At 45.8% G+C, this 21,240-nt stretch overlaps 2 protein-coding genes across 2 annotated transcripts; one reads left to right on the top strand and one right to left on the bottom strand.

Moving 5' to 3' along the window:
* Nucleotides 1-626: 626 nt before the first annotated feature.
* Nucleotides 627-5,079, bottom strand: bbs1 (Bardet-Biedl syndrome 1). Its single transcript, XM_037081916.1, is given in 18 exon segments — nucleotides 627-1,348; nucleotides 1,351-1,413; nucleotides 1,416-1,491; nucleotides 1,494-1,717; nucleotides 1,720-1,849; nucleotides 1,851-2,078; nucleotides 2,265-2,338; nucleotides 2,341-2,374; nucleotides 2,376-2,385; nucleotides 2,544-2,614; nucleotides 2,616-2,651; nucleotides 2,953-3,066; nucleotides 3,068-3,085; nucleotides 3,288-3,353; nucleotides 3,355-3,468; nucleotides 3,646-3,818; nucleotides 3,821-4,083; nucleotides 4,629-5,079. Coding segments are annotated over 17 exon segments (1,746 nt in total). The 5' UTR covers nucleotides 4,035-4,083; nucleotides 4,629-5,079; the 3' UTR covers nucleotides 627-1,247.
* Nucleotides 5,080-6,014: 935 nt separating this feature from the next.
* On the top strand, nucleotides 6,015-20,913 carry LOC119010240 (kinesin-like protein KIF20A). The gene is given in 32 exon segments (XM_037082212.1): nucleotides 6,015-6,083; nucleotides 6,085-6,128; nucleotides 6,371-6,452; nucleotides 8,280-8,399; nucleotides 8,543-8,681; nucleotides 9,189-9,373; nucleotides 9,512-9,554; nucleotides 9,647-9,792; nucleotides 9,895-9,967; nucleotides 10,448-10,559; nucleotides 11,094-11,165; nucleotides 11,248-11,394; nucleotides 11,476-11,638; nucleotides 12,565-12,867; nucleotides 12,957-13,060; nucleotides 13,602-13,722; nucleotides 13,804-13,921; nucleotides 14,089-14,141; nucleotides 14,335-14,455; nucleotides 15,962-16,153; nucleotides 16,273-16,397; nucleotides 17,485-17,658; nucleotides 17,890-18,032; nucleotides 18,128-18,273; nucleotides 18,358-18,432; nucleotides 18,513-18,547; nucleotides 18,689-18,775; nucleotides 19,152-19,286; nucleotides 19,454-19,516; nucleotides 19,896-19,986; nucleotides 20,338-20,474; nucleotides 20,617-20,913. Coding segments are annotated over 32 exon segments (3,702 nt in total). The 3' UTR covers nucleotides 20,701-20,913.
* Nucleotides 20,914-21,240: the final 327 nt, after the last annotated feature.

A 21,240-nucleotide genomic window follows, 5' to 3' on the forward strand; every position in this document is an offset into this window, starting at 1 on the left:
GGCTGAACTGACAGCAGCGGCAGATTTATCTCAACAAGTTTAATAATGAAGCTCAGTCAGACTTTGTTCACATCTGTTGGTCTGTTTAACTGATCCAGTTGTTGTGAATTCAGCATTAAATGTTTCAGCTGAAGTTGTTTGTCTCCTTGTAAAAAGTGTCAGTTTGTGGCAGCATGTCTGTACCAGCCTGTCTGCTTCTGTGTCTAAAGTGCTAAAGTCTCACCTGCCAACACTGATCAGCTGTTTGAACACACTGTTTACACTGATTTCACCATTTACACTCCATTTATGAAAGAAGAAACATGTTATTGATCTAAACATGTCACATGTTACAAAGACACTAAACAGGAACAATATAGGCGACTTCTTTGTCCCCGTGGAGAAAGTCCCCAGACTCCCTTAACAAATGTGTCAGTTTAGTGAGTTGTTGAGTTGGAGACACTTTATAAACTCTGTGAAACTCTGTCTCTGACTCATTCTGCAGTATTTGGTTTGGTTTGCATTATGTATTACCTTGTTAATTCAACAAATGTTCTACATGAAGTTCAGCATCAGATGTGGTGACTCAGACGTGTTTGTCAGGTGTGAACGTTTTTGTGAAAATCTCTTTTTACTGAGATAACAGCTGTAAATAAAGTTCTGCCTTTATTTGTCACAAAAGATTAATTCTGTACAAACTGTGCCTCATAAAAGACTACATTAAAAAAAACAGGTCATATCTAAACATCTGAGTCCTGTTAATGTTTGCCTGAGTGTGTTTGATCCCAAACAGCCTGATGATGATGATGATGTTGATGAATCTGTAGTTTGAATTCTGCATCTCTACGGTTTTAACCTCATCAACAAACTGAGCACATCACATGTTCAGTGACTCTATGAGGTCATTTCACGTCATGACTTCAGTTTCTGAGGAATAAAAGATTCACTAGAATCTGATCTGATACATCAGCAGCTCCTTTAAATCTAACCCTTTATAAATGGAGTTCTGCTGAGCTCCAGTCAGATTTCATAACAAGTATGAGCCGTCCAGCAGGTGGACTGTTTCACACCTGAGGATCGCTCTTAATTTTACTAACAAATCAACAGGACATCACACAGACGGATGCTGATTGGACAAGAGTCAACAGGAAGTGGTCTCCAGTCTGATTCCTGTGTCGAGAACCTGGTCTGACCTTGATGTGACACCAGGTGAGCTTCGCTGTCCTCAGATCAGTCCGTTTCAGATGAAGTTGAGGCGTCGTGTGATGTCAGTTGAGCGTCAGTCCCTCGCTGACGGGCATGTTGATGTGGGCAGTTAGCAGCGGCGAGCTCCTCCCCTCGTGCAGGACGAACACCTTGATGATGTCGAGATGCCCTTGTCGCTGGTGCACTCAACAAAGGTCTCGACGGGGTAGATGAGTCCAGGCACCAGCGGGGGATCCTCATGTAGGGGTTCCTCATCCGGTACAGGCTCTCATCGTACAGGAAGCTGATGGCCAGGTTCATGACGGGGTCGACACCGCTGCCGTGTTCTGGACGTTCAGGGTCAGTTTGAAGGAGGGACCCAGACCCTGCACCACGGCGTTCATCTTCAGTGGCTCGGTGAGGCTGGAGGACATCGGTGTCAGGCTGGACTCAGCGCCTTTGACGTAGGCTTTGGCCGCCGCCAGGCGCAGGCGGCTCAGGTCCATCTGGAAGGCGCGGTGCATGGCCAGGCCGTTCTCTCGCTCCCTCAGCTCTGGTCAACGTACAGCTTTGTCTTCTTGGGCACATTGAGCCGGACGCTCTGGGCCAGCGGCGGCCCGGGAGCACTGTCCCTGTCATCGAACGCCGCCGTCCTCTTCAGGATCTTCACCATCAGGCCTCCTCCATTTAGTGGTCATGATGAGCGTCCCGTCTTCGCGACCGTACCGGCCGAAGCAGATGCTGTCGACCACATCGGGTGTCTTGATCCAGCTCAGGAGGTTCTTGTCCCGGTAAAGCTGGACCTCGCAGTTGGCCAGGCCCACCAGAACCGCCTGGAATCCCCGAGTGGGGAGGTCCATGGCAGCCATGGTGGTGATGGGAGCGGCGAGGACTGCCTTCCACAGCTTCTTCCCCTGAAGACACAGAGACACAACGAGACACAGCTGCTGACTGTTGGACCCGCCTCTCTCTACATTCTCGTGTTAAATTGATTCTTTTATTTTTTGTGTCTTTCAGTAGTTTGTGTCTCTCGGGTCACTAGTGAGCGGTACAGTTTAAAGATCTGTGTGTGTGTGTGTGTGTGTGTGCGTGTGTGTTACCTTCTGCGTGAAGCCCTGCAGGCTTTCATCGGTGCAGCCGACCACCACGTTCTTCCCGACTCTCACCAGACCGACGGATGAGACGGCAGCTCGATGCAGTACTTCGGTTTTGTCCGACTCCCTGAAGAGCAGCAACACACACCTGTCAGCTCCGAGTCCTCAAACAGTAACTCTCATGTCATGTCTGAACTGTACGTCTCATGTACGGGATCAGAAAAGGGTCAGAAAGCTGTCAGGAGTTGTCTGAGCAGGAACAGGTCTCCTTCAGGTGCGTCTCACCTGCGCAGGATGTAGATGTTGCCATTGCGACACGCCACCGTGATGCGAAACTCCACGTCAAACTGACCTGTCCACATCCATCATGGTGGGAGCGGCGGGCAGCGACATCTACACACACACACACACACACACACACACACACACACACACACAGACACATCTCATGGCTCTCCCCAGTTGTCATGGAGATGGTTTTATTTGTCATGTGATCTATTATCTCATCGTCTTCTTCAGCTGCAAATCGTCTGTCGCCACATTTTGACTGGATTGAGAAACAATCTCTCTTTATTTGTTTCTCTTTAAGTTACCAGTCACCACATTACTGTTGTTTGGTCCTTAATGTTGCTTCCTGGGACTCTGGACTGAAGACAGATTCCCATCATGCATCAGGGCCATGTGATGTTTTTACCTTGGACAGGATGATGAAAGCTTCAGGGTCAAGGACGTAGACGTCGCTGCTCTCTGTACCGATCACCAGACAGCTGACGCCATCCTCGTCGGCCGTGCTCTTCTTCAGAGTCCCCGATGCAGGTGATGACCGTCTGAAACAACAGCAAGCACATGACCAATCAGAGTGAGCGAGGAGCTAATGTCATGATACCTGTGATAAAACACTGAAAGTCTGATGATTTAAAGTTCTTCCTTTTTGAACTGACATTAGATTTGTGTCACTCTTTATTTCAAATGTTATGTTGTAAAACATCACATCATGACATCATGTAACTGATAATATAATGACCTTACCTGTCGCCTGATTGGCTGCTGCTTGTGCAGCTGGACAAACTCGTCCATGTCGTCGGTCTCCAGCGAGGAGGAACCTGAGTGAGCGGACGGACAGCGGCACGTCGGCCTTCTTCCTGATGCTCTCCAACATCTCCTTCATGGTCAGGGGGTCGCTCTGACCCTCCCTCACCTGCTGCCAACACTTCCTGACCAATCAGAGAGCAGCACACGTCACAGGTACACTCAGCTTCAGTTTACACCACTCTGCCTCAACACCGACCGTATAAGTAGCAGAACATGGAAATACTCAAGTAAAGTACAGGTCCCTCCATACTGTAGACCACTTAACTGCAGCACTTCAGTAAATGTACTCAGTTACATCCTGACTGACCTGCTCCAGCGTGTTGACCTCCAGGCTGGGCAGGGTGAACTTGAAGTATGGCCGCAGGTTCTTGTAGACGTAGATGCAGGGGCCGGACGCCACGGCGACGGCGGGGATGCGTGGCTCGTGCAGGTCCATGAAAAAGGCGACGAGGCCGGCGGGCAGGTCAGCAGGGTGCTCTCGCTCATCAGCGCCGTGCCACGGTACACCTTCAGCTTCATGCCTGATGAGCCGGAGCCCAGGTCCCCCACCACCAGCCGGCTCTCCCCGTCCCCGCTCAGGTCCGCCAAGTCCACGCAGGACGAGAAGGTGTACAGACCTGCCACCGGGTCGTAGTGAGCGTCCAGCCACTTCCCTCCATCACTGCCAGACTCCACAGGTGACATGACGGCGTCTGACAGGAACACCTGGTCTGCTGCACAGGTGAGCTCCAACCTAACACACAGACATCAGAGTCAAGACAGCGGAGGAGTGCTCTTCATCCAGGAAGCATAGAATCATACATCACCATCATCATCATCATCATCACCACCATCATCATCACCACCATCATCATCATCATCATACCTGTTCCTCACAGTCATATACAACAGCTACTATTGATGTTAGTTCATGTTAGAATATTAAGAAGATGTATTTCTGCATTAACGAGCTTCACTGGATAAGTAATGCCTGTGATAATGACGCACAGCACTGATGAACCCGCTCCTGTCTGGTTATCGAGGCTGCAGCAGGTTTATATAAGTTATATTGAGTATAAACATAAAGACGCAGATATCCTGTGCGTTGATTTGATGTTCTGGCTGTGACGTCTTGATTCAGAGTGACTACAGCTGTCAGATAAATGTCGTGAAATAAAAGTATTATATGTTTTAAAATGTCAATCTGTCTGTATTGAGTGTGTCACAGTGTATCTCATTAATAACGCGATCGATGATGATGATCAACTGATCAGCAGCAGGAATGACGCTCTCTTCTACCGTTGTCAAGGAAACCGGGTTGCTGCGTCTCCTCGCAGCGGCTCGTGACGTCTTCTGCCTTTTAACGCAGTTTGTGTCGAAGCAGTTTGGTGTCTCTTCAATAAAAACCGTAGAAAATTGTTCACAGAGTCTAATTGGATCCGGATTAAGAGTTGAGGTCGCAGCTAGCTGCTGTCTCTGAGGCTGTAATCCACTAATCTGCTTCAGATGCTCCGCCTTCACTCGGTCCCCGGCCGATGACGTCACTACCACCCGCCGTTGTTACTTTTTTTTTTTTTTTTTTAGGAAAAACGAAAATAAAATGTCTGAAAAAACAATACGAGTTTCTACAAAGTGTTCCGAAATGAAAACACTGTACTGAGATTCAGTTTCATCATTTATTATCCTTTTAATCAAACCGTATACTCTCGAGAGATCGCATCCGAGGGCGGGTACGAGATCTGCGTGACGTCTCCCAGTGCTCGGCATCTGATTGGACCTTCCGCCTCAGTTTAAAAACTAAACCGCGGCGAGGTGGGAAGCAACCCGAGGTAACGTAGCAGACTTCCTCTCGATGGTTTTTTGTTTAAAATACTCTATCTGGTGAATAAAACGCACCAGAGTGACTTACAGTATGACTAAATGTCCGTTTAACTTTTAGAACTGTTATTAAATATGTTTTGCGGTCAAAAGACGATAAATCTAAACTAAAACGCGCGTGTGTGCGGTATTTTAGGGTTAGCTAGCTGTGGCTAATGCTAACAACAAGAGAGCTTAGCATCAGTGTTTTCAGCTCTTTACGGCTGTTTGTCTCAGCTCGTCTCAGTTCACTGATGACACTGTGTTTGAATCACCGACTGAACTGAACCGCAGGCTCAAATATGTTCTGTTAATTATTCTCAGTAACGACGAACTTCACTTAAAAATCTTCACATTTAAAACTGTCTCCCTGATATCTGCTCGCTTACATAAGAGATGGTCGTAAATAAAGATGTGTTTAAATAATCACATCATGCTGGTCAAATGGGCTAGGTATAATCTCCATCACACTCAGCCTGGTTAAGATACGAACCTGAATGGTTTGACTTCAGATGGACAGATCAGATCAATATATTGATCTGTAATGGATCAATGTATGGTGGGGCTGAGGTTTGATTTCCACCAGATTTGAAGGGACAGGTCTACATTTCCCCACAGAACAGATGAATCAGAAGGACTATTTGTCCCGCAAACGAGGAAATGTCACAGCAGCCAAAGGACAGTAATATTACAGTAAACAATAATAACAGTAAGGATGAAACAATGTAATAAAAAGGCAGGACAGATAATAGACTCGTATATACATCATATTGTACAAAATGAACTGTACTGTGATGAGGACTTACGTGTGTGTCTGTGTTCGCAAAGATGATGGAGTCTTGTTTAGCCGGGAAGCCAGAGAGAGTCGGTCCAGTGGAAGTCGATGACATCAGGAGGAGACCTGCTGGGTGAATTTGCCGCTCTGCCAGTGCAGGTCTGTCTGTGGTTTACTCTGTCTGTCTGTGGTTTACTCTGTCTGTCTGTGGTTTACTCTGTCTGTCTGTGGTTTACTCTGTCTGTCTGTGGTTTACTCTGTCTGTCTGTGGTTTACTCTGTCTGTCTGTGGGTTCTTCTGTGTTGTCTGTGGTTTACTCTGTCTGTCTGTGGTTTACTCTGTCTGTCTGTGGTAGTGTCTGCTGATCTCAGTAGATGTTGGAGTGATTTCTGTCTTTCTCTCTCCTCAGGACGGAATTGCCATCACAGTCAGAGAACCTGCAGGTCTACCTGAGGGTTCGACCGTTCACTGCAGCTGAGAGCGACTCACAGGTAACACACACATACTATCTCACACACACTATCTCACACAGCAATAAGTTAAAATCAATGGCTGGATATCCGACTGTGGACACATCCATATGCACATCAATCCATCCACAGCCAGCCCTGAGATTCAAGAACCGGGAGCGACTTCAGAACCAAAGCAGGGTCTGAGAGTTCTTTCTCACAAGATGTGAGTTTTCAGAGACTTTTAAAGAATGAAAATAATAAGTTCACTGCAACAGAGTGAGAAAGAAACGATAGTGTAGAGCAGGGGTACTCAAATACAAATCTTAAAGGGCCAATGACTCAAAGGTCCATCTATTGAGGTCAGTCAGGCCACATGCAATAATACTGTAATATTCAAAACAAAATATTCTTTTCATTCAAAATAACAAAAAAACTACAAACTAAAATAAAATGTCATTTCCATTTTAACATAAATTAAAATACATAGTTGAATATTTCCTCTTTTTGTTTGCCTTCAAACATTGTGTCCATCACTTCAGTCATGCATTCTTTTATCATTTCTGCATCTGAGAATGGCTTCTTGTGCTTAGCATTCAAGTGAACACTCTGTTGCATTTTGCTGTTGTGTAATAGATGTGACAAGAATTCTGCTTGCAGCTTGAAATGACGATTTCAGTGCATTAATTTTTGTTGTGCTTACCTCTGAATTTTGAGGAAATGTTTCTTCAAAATTCCTATGTTACGTCTAATAATGCCGTTTCAAATGGGAAATCTTCATCACAGCTTCTCCTGGCATTTTGTACGGCTGTGGCGCAATGACTCGTGGGTATTGTGTTGGTGTTGGTGTAGTTATGGTACATGAATGTGTTTGTGAATACGATGATATGTAATATGGTTGTGGATTAATTCACGTCATTTGTTCTGAGGTTAAATGGTGTTGAGTTTTAACAAGGATGATAGACATTTTGGCACCATTTAACTACATCTGTCCAGCTTGTTATGATCGCTCTGAGTTAAGTACATGGGTCTTGTACCGGTTGGAAAGAGAGTGAATGGAAACTGTAAGTCAGTACTTCTTAGAGGTGCCGATTTTCACTGTCCATTTTATAGCAGAGTACTTGGAACACGCCATTGTCAATCTCTTACAACCGGCAAAATGTGAACATGCGAACTGCTCCGAAAACGAAAGTTAAATTTAAAAATTGCATTTGCAGCCGAGAGTGACCCAGCTGTCTGTGTATCGTTGGCATGGAGACAAGTCCCGGTGTAGACATGCTGACCCAACCAAAACACATTAGTGAAGGAATAACAGTTTGGGGGCCACAAACAGGAGGCCGGCGGGCCGCCTATTGACGACCACTGGTGTAGAGTGTGTTATGAAAGCTGATGGTTACCATCTTGTCTGCATTTGCTTATCTACACTGTTGAAACCTTCCTTATTAGTTTTATTAAAGAATGATAATGTGTCAAGTTTCTCATCTGTCGGGACATGATATTGTTTTGATTAATCAAGTTAACCAATAAACTCTTTTCCTGAGATGGTTACCTCATGTGAGTTATTACAGCTACAACACTGTGATCCATCTCTCAGTTAACTGGCAGCAATTCATCATACATATCAGAGTTGTATGATAATCATCACGTAATAATAATAATGACTGAAGATGTCACTTTGAGCTGTGGGAAAGTAAAACTGACATTTCCTCTTCCTGTTGTTGTTTACTTGTGTACTTTGTTCTCATTGTTGTGTTCTTCTTGTATTAACTGTGTTTATTCAGGCAGTCTGTGATCCAGATTCCTGTCAGAGACGGAAGCTTCACTACGACTGTAGACGTTTAATCAGCCCTGTTTTCTGCCTCTCTCCAGGAGTGTGTGACTATCGAGGGACCCGACACTGTGGTCCTGAAGGCTCCCAGGAGCTGTCAATCAAACCGACAAAGTGACAAGTCCCTCCCACAGACAGCACAGAGGTTCACCTTCACACAGGTAGCTGTGACATCAGCTGTCTGTCTGTGCTGAAGACTTGATCCACATGTTTACACAGATACAACTACATGAAAACACCGTTTTCCTTTTTAATCGTTATTTCCTGGTTGATAAAGTGACTTTCTGGTTGTTGTGTCGTTGAGGTGTTCGGTCCGGACGCCGGTCAGAGGAAGGTGTTTGAGGGTTCCGTTCGGGGTTTGGTCCGAGATGTTCTGGATGGAGGAAACTGTTTGGTGTTCACCTACGGAGTCACCAACGCTGGAAAAACCTTCACATTCCTGGGTCAGAAACACAACCTGAAACCATCAATCTGTTGATTGATTGTCAGTCAGTTGTCCTCTTTTAAAGAAAACATGGCACAGCTCTCCAGTTCCTGCTCCTCACATGAATATTCTCTGGTTCCCTTCGTCTTGTCTGATGATCATGCTTTTTGAGCTGTTGGTTGGACAGAATGAGACATTTGAAGGTGCCACAGTCGATAGCTTGCTCTAACTTATCACTGAACTTATACTGAATATTGCTGTTTATATGAGCTGCCGTGCTCTTCCCAGTGTGTCCCTGTTCATTTCCTCTGCTGACCATCAGTGCACTTTATATCCTCTGCCACAGTGGATTTGGTTGCTTGTCTGTTTTAAATCAAGTCTCAGCTGCTTCAGTTGTTTACCAGAATGCTGCAACTCTGTTTTACTGTGAAGCTCCAGAACTGTTCTGAGGACTACGACACTTCACCTGACTTTATATCATCAGGAGGAAAGAGAGGATGACCGGGCTTTCCTGTCTGTCTCTCAGGTCCAGATCATGACAGTGGTCTGCTGCCACGGTCTCTGTCGGTCATCTTCAACAGTATCGATGGTCGTCTGTACGGACGGAACGATCTGAAGCCTCAGCGCTGCAGAGACTACAGCAGACTGACTCCAGACCAGCAGGCAGCTGAGAGCAGCAGCAAGAAGAACCTGCTGAGGCTGCTCAAAGAGGTCTCACACACACACACACCCACACACACACACACACACACACACACACACACACACACACATGAAATACAGTCACACCACCTGTGTACAGTGTGAGGGTGAAGTGTGATCGAGTGTTTCTCATGTTTGTCTCTGCAGAGCGACAAAAGTCTAATGTCTGGAAGATCGACTTCTCTTGACGGTCAGTGAGGTTCAGTTGTGTGAATGTTTAGGAAGTCAAAGCTAACACAAAGTACTCAACATGTGTGTGTGTGTGTGTGTGTGTGTGTTCAGGCTCGTCTGTCAGCACTGACAGCAGTGTCAGCAACGTCTCTGAAGCCGACAGTTTCTGTCTGGATGTCGCCTCGAACGTTCGCTTCTCTGTCTGGGTTTCATTCTGTGAGATTTACAATGACAACATCCACGACCTGCTGGAACAGGTAAAACACACACACACACACACACACACACACACACACACACACACACACACACACACACTCCAGCTGTGATTGATCATGTGATTGATCTGTGATGTTCAGATTCCCATTGGACAACACAGGAGGACGGTGCTGCGTCTGTCTCAGGACGTCAAAGGAAACTCTTTCATCAAAGGTAACGCTCAGACACAGGTGCGAGCTCTGATGTCACTCTTTTAGCTTTTCAAAATCAAGCAGCCTCATCACAAAAAGCCAGTGATCTGTTTTACACAGTTCTGATACATTCTTTTATTCTTGTTTAATGTTGATTTTGCAGTGTTTTGTCAAGGTTTTGGATTTGGACTATTTTAATATATAATAAATCTATTTAAATGTACATTTTGGTGAAATTATTTCAGTTTATCAGTGTATCAGTGTTTTTTCAACATTTTGAAGACATTTTAAGAATACCATGTTATACTGATAACCACGATAGTTTTGGTCACTATTACCACGGTATGAAATGTTCGTACCGTTACATCCCCAGCCCTTAAAGAGTGTGGGAGTGTCCTTACATAATATAAACAAAATATAACAAAATAAAGACGTAATTTTAATATTGTCTGGTGTGTGTGTGTGCGTGTGTGCGTGTGTGTGTGTGTGTGTGTGTGTGTAGACCTGCGCTGGGTGCAGGTGAACAGCTCTGAAGAAGCCTACAGAGTGATGAAGATCGGGAAGAAGAACCAGAGTTTCTCGTCCACCAGACTGAACCAGCTGTCAAGCAGGAGGTCTGACAACATTTCTGCTTCCACAAACACTCAAACATCTTATTGTAATCCTTTAGATTTACTTGTTCACCTGGCAGTTACTTTTCTCCGTTCAACACACACATTCAGGTTTATTTTCTTGTATTGCTGAGCACGCAGCTCTACTGATGAAGCAAAAGTTTTACTCTGATGATTCAGACTGAATCCAGCTGGAAGAACAGATTACGTTTTTATGAAACCCCAAAACACTGCACAGATTTACAATAGAGACGCACAGCAGCTTTTTAATCTGTTGTCATCACTACTATGAGGTAAACAACAGAAACAGAGTTCACACTACAAAATAATCCACCAAGATCAGGTTTTTCATGTGTTCGAGTGGCTAAAGCAGGAACAGTTGAACCTGTTTGAGGTTTTTGATGAACCTCTGTGCGTCAGTTGAGTCTGATTGAAGTGAATGAGAAGGCTGAGGTCAGTCTGAGACAGATGAGTGTCAGCAGCCTCTGTGTTAATGAGTGAGCAGAGGAGTCAGGTTTTTCATGCGTGTCTCTGCAGCCACAGCATCTTCTCCATCAGGATCCTCAGAGTGGACGACGTCGGAGTTCCCAGAGTCCTCGGTATCAGCGAGTAAGATCACAGTTTACACTTCAGCATGTTCTAGCCTCAGACACCTTCAGTGTGGGATGTAGATGATCATTTCTTTGTTTAGGCTGGCTCTGTGCGACCTGGCCGGGTCTGAGCGCTGCTCTCGGACTCAGAACACCGGAGACAGACTGAAGGAAGCTGGAAACATCAACAGCTCTCTGCTTACACTCGGGAAGTGCATCAGTGCCATGAAGCTCAACCAGAACGCCAAGTATGATGCCTCTGTCAGCTTCAGTCAGAGCTCAGATGTTTGAAAAGACTCCAGGATGACTGATGATCCGTGTCTCTGCAGGTTTCAGCACCACATCCCCTTCAGAGAGTCCAAACTCACCCACTTCCTGCAGTTCTTCTTCTGTGGTGCTGGCCGGGTCTCCATGGTGGTAAACATCAACCAGAACTCATCCTGCTTCGACGAGACACTCAACGTCCTCAAGTTCTCCGCCCTCGCCCAGAAGGTCAGCGCACACACACACGCGCGCGCACACACACACACACACACACACACACACACACACACACACACAGAATTTGATGACTTGTGTTCATGAAAGTTGTGTTTATATTGACTGTGTTGCTGTGAGTTTATCACACGTTCAGACGTTCTGATCCGCCCGTCGTCCTCCGTCAGCGCTGTCAGATGATGAACATGAAGGTCGTCGGTAGTTCTTCAGTCTCTAATCGCTCGTCTGATGTGAACGACTGCACAGACTTTGACTAACTAACATGATGAGCTCCTCTCTGAGCTGCAGGCTGCAGCAGAGTTACCGTCATCTTCTCAGAGATCCACATGATCAGACCTGCAGCTAAACATTAATTACAGGCTGATTTAGTTTCTTCATTAATCCATAAATAACATAACATTTCTGAAATTATTTAGAAATGCCCAATAAACTTTCCACGGTTACATCATCAGCTTGCTTGTTTTCGTTTAAACAAGTGAAAAGTGTTTGTTCATTTTATTCAGCTTGATGTTGCTATAAAATGTGTGTCAGGAAACATCAGAGAGCTGATAGAGATCAGCTCAACACCCGGAGGAAGCTGTCACAAATCTGAGGCGAAGAACGTCAGACTTTAAACTCAAACATGTGATGTTGCAGACTCTCTCTGTCCTCTCCTGATGTGTCTTCTGTCCCTGGACTCATAGTCCTGGTCTGTAAATCACCTCTGTCTTTACACTGGCCTCCATCACTCTCAGAGATTGAGTTCAGTCCCGGTCTGAGTCAGTTATGCTGCCGCCTTCAGTTTTTTGAGCTGTCTTCAAAGTCTGACCATTTGTTGCAAATATTATTATATTTTGAAAATAGTAATTAAATCACAGAGCAGTGGATCATTTCTTTAGCTGTCAGATTGGCTGAGCACTGTACCTGTGTTTGTTGTCCAGGTGGTGGTGTTGAGCTCGCGGCCGGCGGTCCCAGACGACGCCCCCCACAGGGCGGCCATGGAGCTGTCCATGATCATCGACGAGGCTGACCAGCGCAGGAATGTGTCAGGGAGGGGCAGGAAGAGCTCGATGGTCGCCTGGGACACGAGCCTGGAGGATGTGCTGGAGGATGAGGATGGTGAAGATTGGGAGGAGGAGGAGGAAGATGATGAGGAGGAGAGTGCTATGGAGGGAACAGTGCTGGAGGCAGGAGGGGAGGAAGACGAGGAGGAAGCGGACAGGACCATGGAGGAAGAACAGAAGGTAACGATCTAATTTAGGTCTTACTTAAGAAAAATCTGCAGTGATGAAGGTTATGAGGTGGATGTTAATGTAAATGTGTGTGTGTGTAGTTTGGCAGAGAGGCAGCGCTGCGTTTGGTTCTGGAGGCTCAGATCAGAGAAGAGGTCAGCGCTGAGTTCATGGAGCTCTTCAGCAAGATGGAGAAAGACTACAGGTAACGGTCCTTGGGATCATGTGACCAGAACAGTCCACAGAGCGACACAACGGAACATATAACAGACAAGTTGTATGAGGCTAAAAACATAAAGACATCTGAACTGAGGGATCTGATCACAGGTGGACAGCTCAGGTGTGAATGAACACATTTAAGATCCAATCACTCAGAACACATCAGAGCCGGTCTGGACCGCTTGTGACCACATTCTGGACACATTCTGGAACGTCTACACAACTGTCCTCTGTAGAAGAAGTCGACCACAACAGCACCAGACTCCATTAACAAATGTAGCGATTTTAAGAGTTGTTGAGTTAAAACAAGCTTTATAAACATTATGAAACTGTGTCTCTGACAGATTCTGACTCATTGTGTCCTTGTTGTAAATTCAGCATTAAATCAGAAGCTGAAGTTGTTTGTCTCCTTGTAAAAAGTGTCAGCTATTGTTAATGTAGCTGTGAAGTGACAGACTGAGAGCTGAACACTGATCAGATCACTCAGGTGTGATCAGTCTTTGTGATCAGATGTTTGTTTGTGTCAGCGATCGTCTGGAGAAGGAGAAGGAGATCCTCGAGGAGAGAGCCGAGAAGAGAGTCGAGATACTGAAGAACCTTGTCAGCAAGACGGTCGATCTGTCTGCTGTTGGCACTGACAACAGCAAGGTGACTAAAACACTGATGCTATCAACACACTGTTTGATTACTGATTATTATTATTGATTATTAATGATGATGGGTTTGTAGGAGCAGCAGACGGCTGCGTTGGAGGGATTCATCAGCTCATTGACTGAAGACCTGGAAAAGATCAGAGAGGACGCTCAGAGTGTTCACCACTGTCTGACTGAACACACACACGCTGCAGGTACACACGCACACACACACACACACACACACACACATGCTGCAGGTACACACACACACACATGCTGCAGGTACACACACACACACACACGCTGCAGGTACACACACATTCCGAGTGCTTCGGGTGATGTAATGTTGACCTTTGACCTCTGTGTTTTGTGCCTGCAGAGCTGGAGGCCCTGCGCTGCGAGAACCAACAGTTGCGAGACCAACTGCAGGAGGTCAGAGGTTCTCTAGATTCTTCTTCTGTGGTGTTTTGGTGTGTCAGTGTAGCTTTTGACTGGACTGTAGAAGACCGGGTCTTTAAACTCAGTCCAGAGTGATTTGTGTGTTCAGTAAAATAACTTTCCTGCTGAGCTTTACATTGTTCATGATCTGTGGTTTAAATGAAGCTTGGAACTGTTTTATGTCCAGGTTCTGCAGCAGCTTCAGCAGAGGAGGACGGGAGGAGACGAGGAGAAGGAGGAGAGCAGGAAACGACAGCGTGAGTCTCTGGAGGAGGAGGAGGAGGACCAAGGACCGAGGAGAAGGAGAGGTGAGAGGAGGACATAGGTGTTTGACATTGCTTGCTGCTTGAAAATATGTTAACCTCTTGAGCATTAGAGAACTTTTTAACCATTATTTTCTTTATTATTATAGATTTTGTATGGAAACAGAATCTGTTTCAGTGGGCAACATGACATGGAAGCTATTGAGGAAAAAAATCATAATTCAGGGTTCCTGCGGGGTCTTAGAAAGTCTTCAAAAGTCCAAAATTCTGAACCTTAAATTTAAGGCTTTAAGGCTTAACACGTCTTAAAAATGGCCACATTTTCATTTGAGGTCTTAAATTTCATTTAATCAGGTCTAAAAACTGTTTTACCCTCGTTCGTCCACAGAGACGCTGGCCGCAGAACTTTTTTTGTCGACTTTCTCGCTAGATTTAGAGACTTTTCAGACCCTCTTAGCGACTTTATTACTAAAAAGCAACTAGCGAAACATTTAGCGACTTATTCAGATCATCAGGGGAAAGGCGAGAAATATATTGTAATTCTCCTGCTGCTCAGAGTGATCGCAGTCCACGGCTCCCCCCTCTCACATGTGTGGATAGCTGCTGTTCACTCTGTTTTGATCTGTTAATTCTCTGACTTCTAAGTCTTTCGTGGTTCCACTGGTACTTTACCGGTGTGTGTGTGTGAGAGAGTGAGTGTGAGTGTGTGCTTCTTTTTCTTGCATTTGTAAGTTGCAGTGCGCTTATTAATTAATTAATTCGTCCAGTTTACTAATAGAATCTGCTGCTGGGTCACATGACATGAAAGATGTTGAAACGTCCTCCTGCTGCTCACACTGGGAGAACCTCAGAGTGAATATCCGCCGAATATATAATATATAATCTAGATGCCTGTTGCAGCCTTTGAATAGGATGACGAGGATTTCAGTCACTCAACTTAAATGGTGACTTGTAGAAATGATACAAATAGCAGTAATGACAATAATAACTGATTTCAAGACAACTTAGGGTGTAACTTTCACTACAACTTAAATTTGCCATTCGCGCTGAAAATCCAGCAGCAGAATGCATATAGAGGAAACACTGACACATCAGATAACCTTCTGCAGCGATTACAGGCTCTTTGGTGGAGCTCTGCTTTGATGAAGTTCCGTCGTGACCGTTGAATGGACGACTTGTGGAGTGACATGAAGACGTGACTCAGAGGCACAAAAAACGCTGACAGCGGTGGCCGGTCATTATGTTTACACCTGACAACCCTGACACACACACACACACACCCCCCACACACAAAAGCAAAAAACACGGATTTGCATGATTTACGAGACCCTCATTATCAGGTCAGAAAAGCCGGATCACACCCCTGGGAGGAGGGAGGGAGAGGGGGAGGAAGAGGAGGAGGAAGAGTGAGGGAGAGGGGGAGGAAGAGGAGGAGGAAGAGTGAGGGAGAGAGGGAGGAAGAGGAGGAGGAAGAGTGAGGGAGAGGGGGAAGAAGAGGAGGAGGAGGGTTCACACTGTAGAGCCTTTGTTATTCTTTTTTATCCTCCACAGTGGTTCTGGAGGAGGAGATCTGGAGGCTCCAGGAGGAAAACGACAAGAAGGAGCAAACTATCGTGGAGCTGAGAGAGAGTGAGGAGAGGAGGAGGAGGCCGCTGGAGGAGGAGTTGAAGAGACGTGAAGAGGAGGTGGAGGAGCTGAAGAAGGAGCAGTTGTTGCTGGAGCAGAAGGTGCAGATGTTGACAGGTAGGAGCTGGGCCTTTAAATGCCACACTGCTTGGAAAAGTGTGTGGACCGCCTGCTGTGACGTGTACACTGAAGTCGTCTTTTGTCTTTTTTTGTACTTTTGTCCTTCTCTCCTGCAGGTCTGGACGAGTGTCCGAACTGTGACTCTGTGTTCTCGTCTCTGGAGTCGGAGCAGAGAGAAACTTCCAGGCTGACGAAGGAGAACAAAGCTCTGGTGAACGGTATCTTCCAGCTGCAGACAGAGGTACAGCTGTTTACTCTCAGGTGCCACTTTATGTGTACACCTGTACTAAGGTCACTGTGCAGTCCTTCCAGAAAAATGCAGAGATTTTTTTGTGATTGTTGCAGGTAAAAATCCTCGATTATGTGGCGTGTTTTCTTAAAAAATGTGATGGAATATGCAGGATATTTATGCAATTTTATGTGATGAAATTGCAGGAATTTGCAAAAACTGCGGTTTGATGAAAAAGAGAAACAAAAAGTGATTTCCCCAACACCCTGTTCTCACTCGGCTACTACCTTAATTCAAAGAGTCATTTCTTATTACTTCCAATGATAAGCAAGCATACTACATCACAGAAAGTGCTGGGAATATTTCACTTCCCATCTTGTTTTATTTCAGACCTTAACAAACACATGGCTCAAACTTACAAAATACTGATGAATCAAACAAGTTCTGTAGCTTTACAGAAGGAAAATGCTACAACTTCTGTAAAAATGAATAAATCAAATATAAAAAAATAAAATGTGTGCTTCCTGTTTTTAGAGGTAGCTATACAAACAGACCTCTTCTGTCAGTGCAATCTCTTACTGTAACGTAAATTTACATACTGATATACTTACAACTGTAAGGTTTTTGAAACTAGTATGATTTTTTGTTGGCAAATGAGACAGATTTGTGGGCTTCATCATGGCTTCATTGCAGGGTTTGCAGCTTTTCAGTGATGCTCACGTTGCGTAATTACGTCACTTCATAACGTTCCCATGGCAACAGGGGAAAGTGGCTGCTCTTGTTAGAACTAAACGCAACAATTTTCACCTTTCTGCTAAGATACATGTGACTTTTGCAACGAAAATGCAGGGATTATGAAATCATGCAACCCCCGCACATTTTATGCTGAAATCGGCAATTTATGTGCGAAAGTGCGGCCAATTTGCAAAAATGCGCCCCCGCATAAATATGAGGACTTTGGCTGATCATGCATTGAATGACTGTGGCCTCTGTTCTGACTGCATCTACGAGAACTGAACATTACAGGCTTCGTTCAGTTCGACACAGTGACAGGATGTGATAAATGTAAACTGCTCTGACCTGTTTCTCATATTTTAAGGTGACCAGCCTCAAGACGCAGCTCAGAGAGCAGACTGAAAGCTGTGACAGCCTATCAGAGCAGCTCAATGCGGCAAAGACCCGCCTCCAAGACCTTGAGAGCCAATCAGAGGAGAGGGTTGACATCATCAACAGTCTGACACAGGAAGTGGAGCAACTGAGACAGGAAGTCAAGGTTCTCATTCCTGTTTAATTGATCCATCATCTACTTGAAATGTTATTGATTGAAACACAGCAGAGTGATGACGTTCAGGTCAGGTGACATCAACTGATCGATTATCACCTCTTCTGTTCGCTGTAATCAATCGTGGCGGCCTCAGTGCTTTAGACTAATCATGTGTCATACAAACTGAAAATGCCAGCTGTTAAACAATCTGAACACTCATTGATTGATTGATTGGTTCAGGAGGAGGAGGGGCGGAGCAGCAGCAGCATGGAGGAGCTGAAGAAGGAGAGCGAGGCAGTGCTGGAGCGATCAGCTCAGAAATCCCAGCAGATCCAAGATCTGCAGAGAGAAAAGAGGGAGCTGCAGGACACTCTGACACACAGGTAGATCAATACTGTGATCAGTCAGGTTTATTGATCAACCTTCAACAGAACCAACAGCTGATCACTATCAGTGATCTCTACGTGTCCCCCTGCAGTGAGAACAGGTGTGTCGAGCTCAGGGAGGAGTCAGCCAATCACAGAGCAGAATTATCCCGTCAGCTGAAGAGACTGAGGGCGGAGCTTGAGTCTGAGGGCGGAGCTCTGCGAGGGAGGCTGGAGGAGGCGGAGAGAGAGAAACAAGGTGAGCCAGCGAACAAACACGTGAAGCAACTGTTACACAGATCCTGCTGTGACCACGGTAACCAGCATGTGATCTGTGTGTCAGAGCTGCGGCGGGCGGCGCTGGCGAAGGACACGCTGGTGGAGGAAACTTACAGACAGACGGAGGCTCTGAGACAAGGTATCTTCATCACTTATTGATTTTATTGATCGATCAGCAGCTGAGATCAATCTGAACTCTGTTTCTTTCACCTCTGTCAGAACTGGAGCGACTGAAGGAGGAGCTGCAGAGGAGGGAGGAGGAGGAGGAGAAGGAGAACAGACAGGTGGAGGAGAGGAAGGTGACGGTGGTGGAGGAGCTGAAGGAGGAGATCCAGAGATTCCAGGAGAGGAGGGGGAGACGGCAGCAGCAGCAGCAGAAGGAGGAGGAGGAGGAGGAGAGGAGGAGCAGGGAGTTTGTTGCTGTGAAGAGAGAGGTGGAGAAACTCCGGAGTGTGAAGGAGGAGAGAGAGACCAACCTGCAGGTGAGTTGTTACCTGCAGACTGATGTAGCTGATATCCAGGTGTGAGTGGAGGGCAGTGGACCGAGTCGCTCCACAGTACAGTGTGATGTCATGCTGTGGCTCAGGTGCATTGTGAGTCATGTAGGTTTTTAAAGGACTGAGAGAACGTGGAATTAAAAGTCTCTGTCCATGATGAGTCCAGCTGTGTTACAGGGGCGTAAACTGGAGCCTACATTACCCACAATGCAACAGTCAACATGTGCAGATTTCCTGTTTTGCTTGATAAATACCTTTATTAACTTCATTGTACATTTTCTGTTGATGGACTAAATGATTCATCCATTAACGATTAACTGTGTGTGTGTGTGTGTGTGTGTGTGTGTGTGTGTGTGTGTAGAGGTGTGGTGGGCGTGTCCTTCTTCCAGAACAGGATGTTTGTGTCTCTCCTCTCAGGTCCAACATGGCTGACAGGAAGAAAATCCCCAAAACTACAGAAAGAGAAAGGAGGAAGAGGAAGAGCTGCGAGGTGGAGGTGTGTGTGTGTGTGTGTGTGCGTGTGTGTGCGTGTGTGTGTGTGTGTGTGTGTGTGCGTGTGTGTGTGTGTGTGTGTGTGTGTGTGTGTGGTCACATGTGAGTCACATGTGTGTCTTTGAGTTTGTTTTAAATAAAAACCTGGGTTGTGTGCATGTGTGTGTGTAGGACCTGGTGTTCAGTGAGAACAAGAGGAACAGATTGAGAGGAAACACTCGAAACAACAAACAGGTGAGAAACAAAACAACATTGAAGAAAGAATGAAAAGACTTCCTGTTAGCAGACTGATCACTTACCAATATCTCTCTCTCTCTCTCTCTCTCTCTGTCTCTCTCTCTCTCTCTCTGTCTCTCTCTGTCTCTCTCTCTGTCTCTCTCTGTCTCTCTCTCTCTCTCTCTCTCTCTCTGTCTCTCTCTCTGTCTCTCTCTCTGTCTCTCTCTCTGTCTCTCTCTCTGTCTCTCTCTCTCTCTCTGTCTCTGTCTCTCTCTCTGTCTCTCTCTCTCTCTCTCTCTGTCTCTCTCTCTCTCTCTGTCTCTCTCTCTCTCTCTGTCTCTCTGTCTCTCGCTCTCTCTCTCTGTCTCTCTCTCTGTCTCTCTCTCTCTGTCTCCAGTCTTCTTCTGTGGTGAAGGAGAACAGAGATGTGACCCTTCAGAAGATTGGAGAGTTGATCCAGAGCTCTCCATCCATCCTGGGCAGCAAAGGTCAGTGTGACTTTGACTTCCTGTTGGACAGCGAGGGGGACGCTGCGTCTCTCAGTTCTTGTCTGGTCTCTGTTAACCTGTTTGTGAATACGCTGTCGGTCTCACCTGGTCCAACCAGTGAACCACTGACCACTGTGTGTGTGTGTGTGTGTGTGTGTGTGTGTGTGTGTGTGTGTGTGTATGTGTGTGTGTTTGTCCCGGTGATGTGTGTTGTTACCTGGTCAGCCAGCAGAGGGCACTGGAAGAAGACCTCCAGCTTTGTTCTGTGATGTTAATCCAGCCTTAAAGTGTTGCTGTGGAGCTGGTAATGTTGGTAACGGCTCCTGATGTGTCCTCTCTGTGTCTCTGCAGCTAAAACCATCATCGATCTGGTCAGCGGACGTCCAGCGGAGAAGGAGATGCTCGGCACTGCAACCAAACCGAAACGAGGACGAAAGAAGCTTTTAAAGACGGGTGCCTCGTCTCCGCTGCTCGACTCTCCACACATGGTGAGACAGAGTGTGTGTCAGTGTTCATGACCAACGGTCTTATTTATAGTGACTTTAATATCGTGAGGACGCCGATGCATTTCAGAGACGTCTGTATGAGGATGTGACGGTTTCATCTGAACATTTGCTGTTTTTGTTCCAGATGTCAGGAGGAGCAGAGGAGGAGAAGGAGAGCGATCACCTGATCATCAAGAGACATCTGCGGTCCAAGACCTGCAGAAAGTGACATCATCATCATGTGACTACACTACTCAGGTCTCAGACGGGATCAGAACCACTCAGGACTCTGAGAATAAAGCTTTTCTCTTCAGTGAGACTGAAGAAGAGTTTGTTTTAAATATCTGTACAGTTTGTCTGTCTGTCTCGTTTTAAAATTGTACTTTGTGATTTGAGGACTTTTTTAATATCTGGGGGTCAATAAAGAGCTGAGAGAACAGTGCAACAATCCTCTTCACTTTCTGAGAAATAAAAATGATTGCCAGCCTGTCTGACAAACACTAATCTCCCTGCTACAGATTCCTGCAGGATGATGTTTCTACGGTGGCTGAGAAGATCCAAACTCACTGAAACACCAGACACAGAAATATTTCTGTCCGTCTCTGTTCCGTCTTGTTCAAATAAAACCAACTCGATATTAAAGAACAAATCATACAAACGTCGTCACAATCAGCTCCGAACTTCTCCAAAGAATCAACATAAACAAATCAACTGAAATAAAACAAATTAAAAAGAAAACTGACCAAAATAATAATTTTCACAGAAAACA

The sequence above is a fragment of the Acanthopagrus latus genome, chromosome 20 (assembly GCF_904848185.1).
Source record: "Acanthopagrus latus isolate v.2019 chromosome 20, fAcaLat1.1, whole genome shotgun sequence".
Taxonomy (NCBI): Eukaryota; Metazoa; Chordata; class Actinopteri; order Spariformes; family Sparidae; genus Acanthopagrus; species Acanthopagrus latus.